Source organism: Danio rerio, chromosome 1 (assembly GCF_049306965.1).
Source record: "Danio rerio strain Tuebingen ecotype United States chromosome 1, GRCz12tu, whole genome shotgun sequence".
Lineage (NCBI taxonomy): Eukaryota > Metazoa > Chordata > Actinopteri > Cypriniformes > Danionidae > Danio > Danio rerio.
In genome coordinates, this window is record NC_133176.1 from 22179254 (window position 1) to 22198222 (window position 18969).

At 35.5% G+C, this 18969-nt stretch overlaps 2 protein-coding genes across 5 annotated transcripts in view; one reads left to right on the forward strand and one right to left on the reverse strand.

Annotated features, from left to right (window-relative positions):
* The window catches only part of ugt8 (UDP glycosyltransferase 8), a 168553-nt gene that overhangs the window by 110831 nt on the left and 38753 nt on the right, over positions 1-18969 (reverse strand). The gene's annotated exons all lie outside the window — the stretch shown is intronic.
* The window catches only part of spock3 (SPARC (osteonectin), cwcv and kazal like domains proteoglycan 3), a 71164-nt gene that overhangs the window by 31616 nt on the left and 20579 nt on the right, over positions 1-18969 (forward strand). For all 4 annotated transcript variants that reach the window (NM_001327987.1, NM_001327988.1, XM_017355108.3 and 1 more), the window contains 3 exons: positions 7011-7119; positions 11882-11987; positions 12239-12338. In NM_001327987.1, the coding sequence (NP_001314916.1) occupies positions 7011-7119; positions 11882-11987; positions 12239-12338 (315 nt within the window). The remainder of the gene's footprint in view (positions 1-7010; positions 7120-11881; positions 11988-12238; positions 12339-18969) is intronic.

Here is an 18969-nt window from a genome sequence, read left to right on the forward strand (position 1 = left end):
CAGTAACACACTACTCTATTCTAATGACATTTTTAGGGAAAGCAGTAATGTAATGAATTACATTTTAAATGTGTAATTTGATTACAGTTCCTATATGTAATTGCGTTATTTACGTTACAAATATAGTTTTTTGGAAGAAAAAATAGCTTTTTTAATTAACGTTTTCCGCTGCAACGTCAAATAAAAAAGAATTAGCTTTTAAATTGCAGGAGATCACTATCTGAAATGGCTTATGGGGTCGTTCAACTATCATTTTCTTTGTGTGCGCAAGTTTGTTATTTCCAATGGAGGCGCACGGCTTGCACACACATATTGGCAGTGCATATTGCACGCGCTTGCATTTTCAAGGCTATTCAAGTAAAGACATCCGAAACAAACAAATGACGCGCTACTGTTTTACTGTATTTGTAATTCTTTCAATTATTTCAATATAGCTTAGGCTATTTTATGAAGATAATACACTATTGTTTTGAGCCTGCAAAAGTGGACACGAAATTTGTAAAGTTTCATGTCTTTCTGTTGTGTTCGTATTTTGTATTATCTCCAAAATAAATAACAAAAAGAAAAAAGCCGCTCGCAGCATTAACAGAGCTGTGAAGGGAGTGCACTTTTCCTCAGTCACACACATATACAGGCATCTAAACGCGCACAAACACACCTTTTAAACTTTTAAACTCTCGAAAACCTTTACTGTCTGCTGTGTCTTTAATATGGTCTAAAGATTATTATGCGTAATTGAAACATCAAGGAGGACGCAGCAAAGAAAAGTCACTTATAAATACATATATACATACTCGTGTGCGATCGGAAAACTGTGTCCGCACTCCGCCTCTCCTTTTACTCCACCCCGAAGCCCCAGTTGGCCCTCTTTGGCCCAAGGTATTGGGCAGGCCGAAAAAAGCTGGGCGCTGGCCCCAAGAAAGCCACGATTTGTCCCGATTAGGCCCCGGAAGTGACAGTGGAAACGCGACTGGCTTTGGCTCGCCCTGGCTCGCTCGCTTTAGGCGCAATAGTGGAAACGCGGATAATAAAAGACAAACAGGTTTGGAAAAAGTGAATGATGAAAGAATTTTAAATTTTGGGTAAACTATCTCTTTAAGTCTTTTGAATGTTAAATTACTAAAAGAGCTGCAGTTTATTTTGTATTGCTTATAGGTATATTTTATATGTTTTAAAAGTAACTTTAAAGTAAAGTAATTAGTAATCTGATCCCTTTTTACATCAAGTAATTAGTAATGTAATCAGATCACAATTTACCTAGTAGTCAGTAATTTGTAATCTATTACTTTTTTAAAGTAACTTACCCAACACTGCTGTATATACTCTCAAGTGTTTAGATAGCGTCACTAAACCTGAGTACCAATTACTTTATAAAGCATGTACTTTGTAATCTGTAGTGAAATACATTTTAACCTTTCCAGCCCTGGCCATATCCAAGCAACCACAAGTGAACAACAACAGAAGTACTCCTCACATCTTGACATTTTCAGAAGTGCTCTGATAAAAAATGCTTTGCTGGACACACAGCTTTAGAGACTTCTATCGAAATCTTTTTTAAAAATCTCTCCATAAAAATCTTCGCATTATTAATGACTTTACTAAGGATTTGAATTGAAAAGGAACTCACAATTTTATCATTAGTAGAAACGGCAGCATATGAATATGTTTTTATATTATAAAGTCAATCATTATTATAATTTCAAATAGTACTGGGTTTTTTTATATTCATTGCGGTCATTGGAAATGGGAAGATGGTAATCTTTGCTCCTTTGAGCCACAGCGTCTTGTCGGTTATCAGTGTTGAGTGGATGTTAATCAGGCATATATGAGAACTCAGATGTTGTGCTAATTCGCAGTCACATGCTGTGGCCTAATACCCGTATCATCACGCTACATTCGTCTGAGAAAATGAGAAAACTGCTTTTTAAGACTCTCTATCACATCAAGCTCTCAGTGTGTAGTAAATCTTACCAGATTATGCATATTCGAAAGTCATTAGGAGCCCCTTGATTATTCATCATGAGTTTGATATTTATGCAAATGACTATTGATAGAGCATTTGGTGAGTCAAAAAGAGCAAGCGGAGCAATTTAAAGCAGATTCCGATCACACTTTCGGGCATGCTGATGCACAAATCAATCACACATTTTGACACACACACCCTCACAAACACACGGACAATGGACTCAGAGGGTGCTGAGGAGATTGGGATTGGATAAGCCCTAAAGCCTGTGCAGGATTTGACTAAGGCTCTTACCATGTGAGGTCAGAGAGCGTTCGAAGTGTGGCTGTGTGTGTGTGTTTGTGCTTCGGCATGGGGAAGGTGAAGGATGAGTATGTTTGTGAGATTGTCTTTCTTCCTCTGTGCATGAGCGTGAGCCTCTTAGGACAATAAAGGCAATTAATGGCATTAGAACTGTTTTTCTTTACTCTTACATCTATCTCTTTCTTTTTGTCACGGAGCATTAGCTTCAGCCCCATTTGAGGCTGTAACATAAATAGAATCCTTGTTTACACACACACACACGCATGCATATAGTATACATCAGATACTGTAGATCATGCTTTGCATATACAACTCTGTATGATTTTGATGTGTTTTAGCTGAACCCTGCATGAAACACATGATTGTGCAGAGGACAGATATATTTTTAGAGTTAAGTGGTTTCTTGTGTTATGGAATTTAGGGCATTTGCTATTCAGTGGGTAAATCTACCCAACTGTTTCCTGACCTGTTTGCTGCCCACATTTTAGTTGGGCACATTTTATTTTAAGGCAGAATTCTCGCTATTTAAAAACCATAAACCATTCTAATCAGCTGCTTATTAATAGTTATTAAGGAATTGGGTGGGATTAGCAATGTAGATTAAGATCATGCAGACTAAGTAATGTTTATAAGCACTGTTGGCGCCAATAGCCTAGTGATTAAGTGCTCTGACATATAGCACAACGGTGCTCACAGCGACCTGAGCTCAATTTCTGGCTCCCCTTTCCCCTTTCTCTAACATTTTGAGTTTATTCATGCATCAAATCCCCTTCATTCGTATGTCAAATTCACTTCACAATAGATGTGAATTTGCATCATGGGCAGGTCTTCTGTCTGCCTGGTGACTCTAGCTTCAATACTAAGTGGCTTGGGAAAACAGCTGTGTTTGTGTGCTTTAGGAAGGCTAAAAAGCAGCGTTGATTCGTTTGGAGCCATGTCTGAGTCCACTAGATTCTTTCAGTGGTGCACCCAGCTCTGTAAGCTCATAAACTCCTCCAGAAACTGTACCTGGATGATGGAAGCTTTCAGCGGTGCTTCAGTCAAGCCCAGTTCGATGAACTGGCGCGAATGTTAGCTGAAGTTTTCCATTCGCGCGAATCGAGTCATTAGCACCGCAGGATTAGCACCACTTGACTGTTCAGTTTAAAAAGTAGAGAAGCGCTCTCGCTCAGCTTAGTGGAGATTGCTTAAGTTATATTGTTTTAGTCGCTTGGGATGCAGTGACACATAGTTAGATATTTTGCTGAACAGATCCACCACGTTTGACGTTCATAAATTATCATAAAAGTTATCATGCTGTACATATTAGGAGGTTTGCTTTAAGTCTGCTGATGTGCAGAGAGGTGTTTGTGCCTTTAATAAACTTCAACAGTTTGCTTTCATTAAAAAGTAAGAATAATTCTATTATGCATCAAAAAAGGTCATACTTTGATTTTAGGGGTCTCCAACAGGAGGCTGATATGCATGGAAGGTCAAAAAACGCTTTCATTGTCTTCTAAAATGCATTTATTTTTACCTAATTATCCCAACAACTCCCATATGATTTGTTCAACGATTCATTTGTTCCCAAACCCCTCCTTAGTGTGATACTAATCTGCGCTGATTCTTCTGATGACCTAGTCTGTTGTGTTGCGTGAGACAGAGAGAAATGGCCACCACGGCTTATCAACAATACTGAAGTAGTCAGTAGCAGGAAGGAACTGATCCATGAACTGTATACTGTAAAGTTCCTGTCAAGCTCTGACAAGTCCCAAACATCAATAGTTTTTCTGATTTTTCCTTTAACAAACGGCCGAAGAATCCCCCTGCTGTAAGCGTGTAGATTACTGAAGCACTCGTCAGAAAAATGATGGGAAGACAGCACAAGGCTGAGGTTATAATGCTGAGGTATTTTTGCAAAATTAAACTTCAACCACCGACTCTTCACAGCCTCATTTTTGGTTAGGGAATTTAACACAAACTTTCCCTAAGATTTCAGAGCACAGCGTCTCCGCGACATGATTCATGCGGGATCGGCTGCAGTGTTACATTCACATACACTATGCCCCATTTAGCTTATTCAATTCACCTGTATCGCATGTCTTTGGACTGTGGGGGAAACCGGAGCACCCGGAGGAAACCCACGTGAACACAGGGAGAACATGCAAACTCCACACAGAAATGCCAACTAATACAGCCGGGGCTTGAAACAGCAACCCTCTTGCTGTAAGGTGATTGTGCTCCCCAAATTATTCCTACCAAATAATTCATACCAAATCATTCATTCATTATTCAAACAGGTTGCAGTGTGTTATGTGATAAACCTAATGTGTCGCCATGGAAATATAAACGTGATATGCTCTGAATAATGGTCACAATAAACTTGCATGTGAAAGGGTTCAAATCCAAATCCAGCATGTCACTCGGTTTCAGTTTGCACTTTCAGATATCTTAATTCAACTCATTAATGCCACCTTGTTAATTCTTGAAGTGAAATTGCGCAGATAAACTATTTTCGGACTTGCTTTGAAATTGGCAGTCACGACTGGTGTGCAGTAGATTTACTACCTCATAAATGGCTCATATCCAAAGATTAAATGCTAAATCTTTCATTGAGAAATATCTAAAGTCAATACTGATTTCTGAAGGGCAAGGGAATTTTATCATAACAAAATGTTATTCTGTTGTAGAGTTTAGTCTGACTTACAGCATGTGAAGAAATATCTGACATCTCCAACATGTTTCAACTAATTAAACTGATTTTAGATTGAGCTATATTTAGAGTTTACAACAAAAATACATGCTGTTAAATTTACAAGTGGATTCACAGTGAAGTTTGAGTAACACTTTACTTGAAGTGGGTTCATAAGACTGTCATGAAACTTTCATAACTTTCAACTTTTCAAACTCTCAACATGACAAGTCATGAATATAAATGAGATTTTACGCATGCTTATGTCATTAGCTCAGTAATATAATTTTAAATGCAAAGGTGACATTCACTGTAAAAAATGCTGGGTTATACACAATTGATTTGTGTTGGGGCAACATGAAGGAATTTTGTTAACTTATTAGTTTTTATAAATTTAAGAAGATTGAACATAAAACAATTAAGTTGTCCTTTAAAAATCTCAAGAATTGTGTTGTTTCAGCTCATTTTTAAAAAGTACTTTGAACAAACAACAGACATCATTTTTTAAATGTGTTGTTTAAGATGTTTTTTATGACAATGTGACAAACAAATACATCTTTACCTTAATATACCTTAAAAAATATTTTTATTTTAGTCATATGAATTATACTTGTCATTAAATGTTAAGGATGCTGTTCTAAAATTATTTGTGTTTTGAAACTATTAATGACAAAAGTTTTCTGACGAAATTCATTTTGTTGCACTGAAACAGTGATCAGAAAGGTATTTACAGTATGACACAATTATAATGGCAATGGCATTCATGTTTATGACAGATTTATGACAAGTTATGTTTTGGAAATGTCAGGTTGTCATGACAAATATGCTGACAGGTTTTGTTGTCATGGCTATAGCGGTGTCTCATTTCAGAGGCTGCATCCTCTGAAGATTGCATTCGAAGGGCGCTGCGTCATCATGGCGCAACAAAGGCCCTCTCATTTAAAAAAAAATTCCAGGTAATGAAGGACACAACCGGTGGGTCCTTTCCAGCCTCGAACATATCGAGATTCATTGTGCGCTGATAATGGCCGGATGTTTTTAAAAGAAAACTTCGGATTAGTGATTTTATAGAAAGTTTGCATTTTATGTGTACATGTAAGGAAAAATATTTCCAGCTTCTGTAAACCTTGCTTAGTCTTCAGATCGCTTAAAATAAGTTTTAAAATCACTTTGAAAAAATGTCATTACAAATTTTACAACCGCTTATTAACAGCAGTTGTTACTGTTGCTAGGTTGTAGATCTGTTCTCTGTAGGCTAGATCGTCTCATTTCAAAATGCTTGGTTCGGCTTGTGTGGACTTTGAAGGATTCACCTTTGAAGTCTGCATCCTTTAGAGGATGCATGCTCTGAAATGAGACACAGCTAATCACATCTCAAACTATGTCATTTTTTTATTTAAAATGACAAAAGTGAGCAAATGACATTTATTGACAGTTGTCATGATGATAAAGGTGTCTTAAAGTTTATATCCCCAACCAATGATGGACAGTTGTAAAGCTTAAAGTAATTCAATGATTCTAATGTTGTTGTTGCTAGTAGTTTTGAATGGCTGGTAACTTAAAGTTAGTAGAGATTGAGTGAAGTAGCAATTTTAAACCATTCTGTAAGTATTAAACTGATTAATGCTGCATGTTTGACTTTTACAATGCATTATTAACAAAGTCAAAATTTAGATGTAATATGAATTACAGTAAAGGGGCAGATATCTCTCTGTTGAATTATATAAAGTTTCAATTTTAAGCGGCAGAAAATACTGTGGGTTTGGATCCACACTAGCATAAATAACTGATGAAATTTTTACTTTTTTTTTTTTTTAGTTAATTAACCTTTCAAATCTGGGCTTTTTTGTGCAAACACACCACGCTTATATGCAGATTAGGCTTATTAAAGATTTACTTTATTCAAAAAACACCATTTTAATTGCATCTTGTGCAAATGAGCACTATCACAACTGTCATATTATCAGCATTCCACCATGTGAGCTGAATATGAGGGTACTGACATATTCAATATTTGCTTTTCATATGTTTTCAATGTTTATGTTTATACATGTTTATTTTTGCGTGTTTCAGCTCTGGACCCTGCCAAAGATCCATGTCTGAAGATAAAATGTGGCCGTCATAAAGTGTGTGTAGCTGAAGATTACCAAACACCCACCTGTGTCAGTCAGCGCAGGATGAGGTAAGCTGACTCACAGTACCTGCTTATTAATGAAATTATAGTAAAAACAATGTACAAGAGAATGGCACATTTGGCACCTTATATCTGTGTAATGAATATATCATGTATTTCAGCTCTGTCAAACATCAAACACTTTACAAAATAGCCCAAAAACCTATAGAGTCCAGAACTTGCTTCTACTGAATATCATTAAATAAGTCTATTAAATATAGAAACTTGTTCTTGTCACGGAATAGAAGAATGTTATTGTAAAAATAAATTATGATGATCTTTCTTGAATGAACTTTCTTTTTAACTCCCAATCTTGAGTATCTCACAAGTCACAATACAATCTTTTCTTTTTGCAATGACAGTTTGTTTTCTCAAAATTTTGACTGCATTTTTTAGATTTGATTTGCAGTTGTGAGTTTATTGTTGTGTATAAAAAAAGCCAGAAATTACGAGAAAATAAAGTCAGAAGCGCGGTAAAGCTTATCAGCTTGCAATTGCAATATATGACATTACAATTTCAACAAAAAATGAAAACAAAAGAATCAAAACAGAACTGTGATAAGTAAACTAAGAATTAATTTGATAACCACAGTATATTAGACCTACAAAATATTCAAAAAAATTGAAATAAAAATAAAAGTGACAATTGCAAAACTCTGATTTGTGAGATATGATCTCAAATTTGCAAGGTATAAACTAGGAAAGATGAGAATTTTAAGATGGCAAATAAAATCATGAAAACGATCTTTTCATAGAAAAGTTTTTTGTTTAATTCATAGGCTCATGTGTGATCTGGTCTAAAAAGGAGGTGTGTTGAGGTGCATTGTTGGTGCGTTGCTATTTTGAGGAACTAAAATAGACCACGTCACTGACCAAGTTAAAGCAGATCTAAAGTCTGGCATAGAGTGCATTATAGTTATGCGCCTATGCAGGTCAAGAAATGCTAACACAATGCTTAATACACACAGGATGTTCAGCAATACACAAATATATAAATATGAAAACAATTAAAGCATTAAATGTTACAAAAACTATTATTTTGTACATAAATATAAAAACCACGGCCTCCATGGCTCATCTCGGGGGGCTTTTTTCAGTTTATTCATGACAATTTGCATTTGTATAATGTTTTTATTATTAGCAGTACTGTATTGTTTATCACATGCATATTTATATTTGTTTTAATAAAAACAAGTTTAGATTTGTCCACCTGTCGGGTTTTGGAGATGTTTGCATCACCATATAGGGCATAAGAATAGGATGTGTGTTTGAATATATTTTGATCGCACTTCCTTATGATTCTTCATTTATTAGTTTGCTGGAAATTAGAACTGAATTAAAAAATACACTAGTTTTAAAACAAATCTTTGTGCTTAAGCTTAATTAAATATGTAGGCTAATAGATGTCATACAACACCGTTTCCTTATCCATGCAAGTAAAGAAGTAAAGAGTAAAAGCAAAGAGAAAGTAAAGTGGTTAAATGGAGGAGACTCATTCTTTATGCTCATGCAGATGGTCTGTTTAACTGTTTTCTTGCTAGTGCAGGTTTTCTACTTATAAAACCGCTATGTAAATAGCAAATGTGCCATGGCACGATGCAACTGACTCTTAAAGGGAAAGGGAGATTAGAATCTGATTAGTTTAATGCATGTTATACTCAAAAACACAGCCCTAACTCATTAAGAGAATAAGCACATCCCTGTAGATCATGCGCTTTAGATTTTGCTCCTAGATAATTACAATAGAGCCCTAACTGTTTAATTCTTGCTTTGCTACCATATATAAACATTGGTGGTACTAATAATATTGTTCCAATTTCTAATAATTGGATATGGAATATGTTTTCCAAGTCTAGTCTACAGCCAGCTAAACAAAAACATATGGGGATAACAAAGGATGTTTTTATTTAGATGTTGTCCAAAAAAAAAAAAAAAAAAAAAAAACTGCTAATGTAACATTTTAGCTCACAACTGCAAAATGTACTGTAAGATAAATAACATTTTCCATGAGCCCTGTGTGGGATGCAGCAATTTCTAACAATGATTTTACATGGTACATTTTCCTGCATGTTTGATGGTAAGGATGACAAAAAATACTTTGGGGGAAACAAGGGCTGTCATGTTCTTACCCAGTCAACCTATCCTGGAACTAACTGGCCAAACTTGCCTGCCAAAATCTGCGAATTAGTTCTTCTGAGAAAGACTGTGTGTATGTGTGTGGGGCACAGACTGACCTGGATTTTACAAACTACAGTTGCCAGCAGTGATTGTTCTTATGAAACTAATCAGATAGTGAATTGGGGGTGATAGCAAAACACAAATTCTTTTTAATGGCCCAAAGAAAAAGACAAAGACAGATATTTGCAACTTATAACCACAAAGCAACTTATATTCTAAAGTCACTTGTATAATTCACTGATCAAGCAGAAAAAAAATACAAAAAAACATAGATTTTGATAACTAGTTTTGGTATATTTGACATAAGATAAATGTGAGCTTTTGACTTAATCACCAAAAACTATAGATTTTTGCTGAAAAGCATCTTTAAATTTTATAATAAAGAAAAACACATCTTGTACAGCCAAAGGGTAATTAAATTAATTTCACTTTTCCGTTGTTAATGAACTATCTCTTTAAGACAAGAAGTACAGTGGCAGTCATTTTGACCATTCGAAAATTTTTGTAATAACTTTTTTTCCTAATGCATTTATTTTTTTATCTAGCATTGTTATTTTAATAAAATACAAAAAAGATTGAGTATTTTTACCTGGAATGGCCATAATGGTCAAATTGACCTTTTTTTCTGTGCGCCTATTGCAGCAGAGGCACAAAAACAGAACTTGCTTTTAACAAAAACACAATTTTCTTAAAGCAAAAGCATAATTTTCCTGTGGCTTAGTTTCTGATTTATCAGAGGTGCCACAGTAGAATGAACCACCAACTATTCCTTATTATGTTTTGTGCAGTGGATTCCCTTCCAGTCACATCCCAGCACTGGGAAAACACTGATACTCATTCACACACATACAATACGTAAATTATTTTTTCATTCAATTCACCTGTACCGCATGTCCTTGGACTGTGGGGGAAATCAGAGCACCTGGAGGAAACCCACGCCAACACAGGGAGAACATGCAAACTCAACACAGAAATGCCCACTGGTTCAGCTTGGACTCAAACCAGCAACCTTCTTGCTGTGGGGTGACAGTGCTAACCACTGAGCCACCATGCTCCCCCAAAAACATAACTTTCAAAAAGAACATTTTCAAAGTGGGATATGTACCTTCGGGAATCGAGGCTGATTGCTACTGTTACACAACTATAGGCTATATTACAAAACAAGATATTTTTAGGGTAATGACCATAGGCTGTAAAAGATATGGATGTAGTATCCATGACATCACCCATAGATCTGAAAAGCGCGAATGAAGCTGTTGACAGTTTGTCATCGCACCAACAGAGGGCTACCAAAAAAAGGCAAAGAGGCGGAGCATCAGTGGAGCTACAGATGCCTGCTAGCATTGTGCTTAGACAGGTTTTTTTTGAGAGAAATGCTTAATACTTCATTACCTGCAACTTGTTTGTGTTCGGACCATATGTGCTTGGTTGTATACTATATCGATAGCGTGTTTAGTCTTTTAAAACACATTGAGCCACTAAGCATTGTTCTTATTTTTCTACAGAAAGAAAACACAAATTACTTCCAAATACTCCAGATGAAGTCTGTGTTAGTAAATGCAAGGCTATTTATGAAATCAAGGCATTACATTGTATGACATGTTTCAGAAGACTGTTCTAGAGCCTACAGCTAATCAATCTGTCAGATTCTGGAGTGCATTACAGCTCTAAAGAAAATTCATTCATTCATTCATTTTCTTGTCGGCTTAGTCCCTTTATTAATCCGGGGTCGACATGGAGGCCACTTGGATGGTTTGTGAGGACAATTAAGTGCACACAATTTGGCTTATTATCTGATAATTGTAGGAAATAATCCCAAAAGGCAATTGACTGTGTAAAGCCACATAAAACAAACCAAAAATGCAGTGTACATGAACTTATGCAGTGTATAAATTCAGCGACTAATCAGACTGAATCAGCTGAGGTGACATGACAGCGACCAGTGAGACCTAGCGGTCACTCAAGTGGCCATGACCTTAATTATGCAAACTTAATATAACTTAAAAAATGAAACATTCAATCTCCTTACAGTTTTCATGAAGGGTAATATTAGCTATATAGACCAAACCATTGTTTGTACCAGGCTGTAAACATGTTTTTATCAGCTGTAAAATTGGCCAAAGCATGGCAGTCAGGGAACATCTGGAGTTCCTGGAGCCAGCCCCCAAAGGCGAGTCCTTGACTTGCAGTTTCAGTTACTTCCGTATTGGCTTCACAAGGGAAGGCAGGAGGTTGCCGCTTGGTAATGACTTAATAAAATATGATGACAGACATTCATAGCCTAATTCTAAAATCAAAATAGAAGCTTCCACTTAAAATATAAGGTGACAAAAATGATATTCAGTACATTCTTACTGTATATGAATGGTTAAAATTTTAGAATGACTGCTATGGCCATTCTAGTAGTTATAGAATTTAGTTCTGGTGTTAAATAGTGTTGTGTATTGTTCGTTCTTTGCTGTTCATAATCAAATAAAATTTTTTTAATGGAAATGATTGTCTCTGTATTTGTACTGTATAACCAAAGGTAAATCTGGCTATTACAACAAAACCAGTGCTGCAAAATTCTGAAAAAAAAACATTCTGTGTGCAGTTTTAAGGACATGAACTTGAACTCACCACTGCTGAAATGCAAAAGATGCCCAGTTGTGCACCCTTCACCTATTTGTGGAACAGATGGACACACTTATTCCACCAAGGTAACACACACACACACACACACACCTGTTTTGTGAGAATTGCCACTGTGTGTGTGCCTCTATATGTGTCTAAATTGCTTTTCATAAAGCCATGTCACAGAGGTATTCAACCAAGAGATTAATCCGCGATCGACAATGTACTTTACTTATCTAATCTCAGCTTTCTATCTCTGTGTGTATGTATGTGTGTGTGTGTGTGTGTGTGTGTGTGTGTGTGTGTGTGTGTGTGTGTGTGTGTGTGTGTGTTGTAGTGTAAACTGGAATATCAAGCTTGTATCTCTGGAAAGCAGATTTCTGTGAAGTGTCCAGGACAGTGTCCCTGTGCTCCAGGAAATCCAGCAGAGAAGAGAGGTACACACACTTTTTTGATGGACTTCATTTAGTTCAGCCCAAAAAGGCTTTGTTTGAAAAGGACTATGTACACTGCTTAATGTATATGGTACAATCCAGTTTTCAAAATAGAAGCATATTAAAATAGAGTATGAACATTGTAAACAAGAAAGTGTGAGGCTTCGGGGTGGTAATGGTTTCCTTTTTAGCTGTTATGCTGCTTAATTCTGCAAACTTAAAGGGAGAAGGAAAGGAAGAAAGAAAGAAAGCACAGTTAGTTGGTGGTCCGGATATAAATAGTCACAAATGAGACATTAGAAAAATCACAGATTATATTTTTTCTGGTTAATTTTGCACACTCAGACAGAAGGCCTAAATGGAGGAAAAAGGTTTTAAATGAAAGCATATTATTGTGAACATTACTTCAGTGTGGATTGACACCAATAATCTGATTTTAATATGAAGACAATACTCTAATTAAGAGTCTACCATGTAAACTGCAATTTTTGATTACCTTAATCTGACAAAAGTCAATCCAACTAAGCAGAAATCTGATTAAAACATGTGGAGTATGTCGATTCCAGTCTCATTATTGAAGTGCAGTACAGACATGTCAACACCGCAGTCAAACTATTACCGTCATGTAGGATTTTTGCCTCATTTTGTCATGGGGGGCATGCATGAAATGTTCCTGAATGAAAGTGAAAGTGCCAAACTGCAGTTAAAGTCGACAAATTAAAAATGAAATTTCAGAGGAAATGTAGATAGCGTGGTGACGCAATGAGATTAATCGAATTATTAATGGAGCCAGATCAGTCATAATAATAATACATTTGCATTCATAAAATCCATAAATGCACAGCACAATTGGTAAATTCAAAACACAATTCATAAATCCACAACTCCAATTCATATATTCAAAACACAATTCAATTCATTAGCGGCAAATCTCATATGATTCTATTCAAACATAACATTCTGATCACAGATGTGATTGACAAAATGGTATTCTGAAAATGGCAGCTACTTGACTAATAAAATAGCTTCGCTACTAAAAAGCTATTTGATTTAGAAAGTAGCGACGCTACCGCCACACTACTGAGAATTGTAGTTAAGCTATTAGCGTCACTACTTGTAGCAACGCTACTGCCAAACACTGTACACGAGTCATTTACTGTATTTAACTGATTCATCTGAATCAATGATTCGTTCAGTAAGACTTGCTACTGAATGCATTGATTCCAGCCGTTCATGAATACATGAACATAAGCTCTCCACACTGTGGCTCTCCACATTGTAAAAACAGATTAGTTGACTTTACTTAAAATAAATGAGTAAACCCATTGCCTTAAAATCTTTAAGTAACATTAGCTCATCGTACTCAATATTACTGATATATAACCTTACTCAGCTTATTTAATTTTTGACAAACGTCTATTAATATTGCTTAAACTATTTATTTTATTTTATATAAAATAATAATAATTAAATGGTGTAGTTTCTCAAGTTTGTTCAGTAAGGTGCGTTTTGATTGGTGGCACAATACATATGTTGGCGTTCCCTTTTCAGACCTAACACATGGTAATGATAAAAGTTATTGCTAGATGAACCAACAAACGGTTCTATATCTAAAAGCAATCAGTCATCTTTGTGTTTGTGGGAAGGTGGGCATTTGACATGTTTTCAGCTGCAATGCGAGCAGCACAGAGATTTCAATTCACCAAACTAGTCTTATATAGTTCAGAATCTCAAACTGCTGAATCCCGGAGGAACTTATTAAATGTTTGCTGTTCCAGATTGTTTGTATCTGTGTATGTGTGTGTGTATGTATGAGAGAAAGACAGCGCGGTAATGTTTGTTTTCATCATTATCCCAATGAACATAAGTCCTGTCTTCAGCTGCTCTGCTTTAGGCTATGGAGGAAAGTCAAACTTTCACAATCAAAAGGCTGTCAATGAAAACTTACAGCTCAAAGCAAAGCAAACTAAACTTACGATCATGCAATTGAAGACGCAATAGATTTTTGAAGAAGTGAGAGTGAATGTTGGTGTTTTTTTTCTAGTTGCCAAATATCAGCGAGACCAAAGCTCTTGTTTTGTTCGCTACTGCTCAGATGTTTGATGAGTAAGAATCAATGTTTTCATGCAGCAAAGACACATTATTAAAAATGACAGTGAAACATTTCTCGTATTACATAATTATGTTTCAAGAAACTGCTTTTCTTTTTAACACAAAAATCGAATGTATGGTCATAATTTTAACAACAACTATAATAAAAATAATTATAATAATGAAATAAGTATTACATATTAATAATTTTATGATTTAATAATAATAATAATAATGTATTGTATTAGTAATAACAACAACAACAATAATAATAATTGGTATTATTGTTGTTGTTGTTATTATATTAATACTAAAAAATGTTGGGTTGTCATAACCCAACATTGGGTTAATTTATTCATTTAAATTTAAATGACACCTCACCCAATGGCTGTTTTTTTTTATCCAATATCTGATCCAACGTTAAATTATGCATAGGATAAGCAGCACACAAACATCTTTAAACAAAAAATTTAAGAATAAAAATGTAAAGGATTATTATTGTCTACACTACATAAAAGCGCTAACTCTTCCTATGCTTTCTTGACCTCAGAAGGTTTTGTGGAATCAACCTTGTTCAGTAGATGGTCTGCTCACGTATTTTAACCTCATGCATGAGTTGATCCTTTTGGTTGCTTGTGAAGAGTTCAGGTTTTTCCCTTACAAGTTCACTGTGTAAATTAGCGACTCTAATTGGATTAATGCATATTACGTCAAAAACACACCCATAACTCATTAAGACAATAAGGACAATCCTTTTAGACTACGTCAATCGTTTTTCCCATCTTTAAAATAGCAGAAGTGGATTCGGATACATCCTAAATGCACCTGCGCCGTGTGCTTTAGACCATGCACTTAGCCCAGTGGTAGGGAACCTATGTGCCCTTTTGACCAAAAATACGTGGCTCTCCACACTATAAAAATTGATTAGTTGACTTTATTTAAAATAAGTGAGTAAGCCTTGTTACATTTCTATTGTCTGTAAATATTTCAGTAATTAACTGACTTTTCAAACAACATAATTTAAAAGGTAATAAAGCTCATCCATTTTATTTTTACATTCATCATATATACAGAGACAACCACATACAATCCACAAGCCTACAGGAATACATACATAAACATTATGGTTAGTCTGTATCTTGTTTCTTCACTGTATAAAGTCCTACTGCCTGTGGGATTTTATACAGCAGCTGGTGTGTTTTCGCTTTGTTAATCAAAGCCTGTCATTCATATAGTTCTGCTTTCAATCTGATTTAATTCTCTCCATTACTTCACTGAAAAACTGGTCATTGAAGCCATTATCTGTCTTAATTATTATCATCTTTTTATTGCAGTCCTTTGTTTGATGTAATTGACATTCATATATCAGATGGTGTTTTAAGAATGCCATTTAGATGCTCCTCTGTAGGCTGACCTTCACAACAGGAATCATACTCTAATGCACTATGTTGCTAGGAAACTGTAAACAGCCTATGGTTAACACAATGAACTGTTAGCGGCTGAAAAGGATTTATTTTATAGTTTTAAAATTGGCCATTTGCCTCTTGTATTATATCACTGACTTGCAGGAGGCCACCGCTAATCTGTAGTTAAAGTCACTGTAAGAAATGGCCTATATTGACCTAAATTGAAAGACTTTAGACTTCCTAAATAATGACTTGGTCTAATCTTTGTATTATAACTTACGGTTATGCCTTTATTTGAAGATTTGAGAAGTCCAATTTAAATTTTCATATAGTGCAAAATGACTCATCTGGAGACTCTGCACTTATGCTTACACTCCAAAAACCACAAAAGAAAATGTGTCAAATATATATAGCTCAATAGAATGGAAACTTAATAACATATCGGTCAAATTGACCGCAAGTTTGCTGCTTTTTCCTGTGCCTTAGAATATCCATGCCTGAACTCCATAGCAATTTTCTGCTAACAAAAAAACTTCACTTTTCCTCAGACAAGTCTTTTAAACTATCAAAAAAACTACATTTTAACTGCAATGAAAAACATTTGCTCTCTCGCCTGCAGGCCTAAATGACATCTCCCGCTAACCTGATTTCACTAAGTTGGTGAACATTCCAAGATTAGCATCTATGTTGATCCTGGAACAACATTGCAATCAGTCAATCAGAATTAAGGGATACATTTACCATTTATGTTAAGTTTAGGTTTATGCACTTCTACATGATTGTTATTCAACTATTATTCCCCTCTGTTTTTGAGAAAAATTTAGAGTTATGGTTGGGTTGAGGGGTAGGGAATAGGTATGGATTAAATTTTTTACCAAAAATTATGTTCCAGAACTAACATAGATGTTAATCCAGGATCGCATAGTACTCGGCAAAATCATGACGTGCTGCATCTTCGAGGGCAGTCTATTAAATCGTACACAATTATATTACAAAAAAGTAAGGATGAAATGGTATACTGAAGTCACGGTTTGGCTTGTACCTCTGTTTTGGGGTTCCAGGTTTATACAAGTGTGGTACACCAGGAATAAGCAACAACTTCCAAGTGATTGCTTTTTATATTTATTTTGAACAGGCATAAATGTTTTGTCACAATCAGCTACAGAACTGAAAAGCTTTTTGTAATAAAGTACAAAATAAACAGTGTAATGAAAATGTCAATGTGGTCATGTCATTGGCCCATGAACATTTCCTGTGTTATCAAACTATTTCATAACTGTAACAAAAGGCAGTTCAATCATAACCTGATGTTAAAACAGCTATCATAACATTATTTATTAATAAGTGGCTCTTTTTGAATTCTCAAAAGCTATAGAAATGAAAAATGTAAAACAGGAAATACATTGGTTTTTGTTTACATCCCTCAAAATGGTTAGATATTGCATATTAAACTTTCAGAGGTTGAGCCCAACCCTCTCCTAAAAACAGAAGAACCACAATTGCACATAAAATCAATAAGTTGAAATCTCTTTAATGAAAGTACTAGCACTGACTGGAAGTCCATTCATAACAGCAGAAGCAGCGGACAACAACTGTTCGATCTTGTGTAGACAAAACAACTCTATGTAAATACATTTGACAGACCATTCATGTCTTCCGCAGCACCTCGCACATGAGTGACGCTCATTAAAGTCCCATTGAATCTGAAGCTGTGATCAATATTTTTTTCCGTATTGTGATGCAGTTCCTAGAGAAACGGAATTTTAAATGAGCAAACAGTGGACGTGGCTTTTTTTCTACCACAGACTGATTAAATTTAGTAAAGTAGGCATTTCATTCAGAAAGATCGGGAAAGGGTTTTTAGAAGAGTTATTACAACCTAACAGACTCCTCCTGCTCGCCATTTCTGTTCATTGTCAAAACAGCTGTAGGGATGTGGTTGAATATGTTGGCCACGCCCATTATTTCAAAATCACGTAATCTGATAATTTAACTGTAAACAAACAGGAAGTACATTTTCAGATTTCAATAAAAGATTAGAAGGTCAAATCATTTTTTTTTTCTTAAAGATACTGAACATGATTTATTCACCACAAAACTTACAATGTGAGCTAACAAAATCATATGGTTTGTTTTGATTTCTTGGGGAATCTTTAATATCAGTTACACAGCAGTGGAACAATCAAAAGAACTCAAAGGAAAGAGAGACCACAAGATTCAGCGTACCAAGTTGACATGACAACGGCAAGATGGTGGTACTTTTTCTAAAGCCTCCTTTTCACTGCACACGACAACGACAAGCAACAAACCGGAAGTCATTCATTTCCAATAGAGAGTACTCCAGAAGCTTTGTGGAGTTCCAATCATCTGCGTATTTGGAAAATTCAGATCCAAATTGAGCTGTGCATACATTAAAATATTTAAAGAGTGTTGTTTTAATGGAATTCGATATCACATGCTGAATGGGGAAAAAAACCTTCGCATTTCAGAATACAGGTGTCTGTGGTCCTTCACTGACTCGGTAGGTGCAGAGAATAGTGTCAAACAGCTGTGCGTGTATAAACTATCCTGTCGCAAAATGTCGCGAAAATCCTACACAACGGTAATAGTTTGATTGCGGTGTTTACATGTCTGTACTGCGCTTCAATATTGCCACTAAAATCGGCATACTCCACGTCTTAATCATATTTCTGTTTAGCTCGATTATGACTTTAGTCTGATTAAATTAATCAAAAATCGCTGTTTACATGAGACTCTTAATCAAAGTATTGTCCTAATCGCATTAAAATCAGATTTGTGGTGTCCATGTAAACAAGCTGAATGACACGACAAAAAAAAAATCATTTCAGTGTTGTCATTCTACCATTCTAGTAGTTTTAGCATCCTGGTAGTTCAATTGTTAAAGAACCTAAAAAGCAACACCTTAAGTAATTCTATGTACTTTATACTGATGCTGAAATAATCAGACACAGAATGTCTCAGGAAACCCAACCCAAGAAACATTCCATCATTGCACATACTGTAAAAAAGGAAAAAGAACAAAATCGAACACGAACAAAACTCCTCACATCTGCATCTGAATGTCAAGCACAAGCCCTTCCCTCCAGCACTGCATCTTATCACCAGTCAGCACAGAT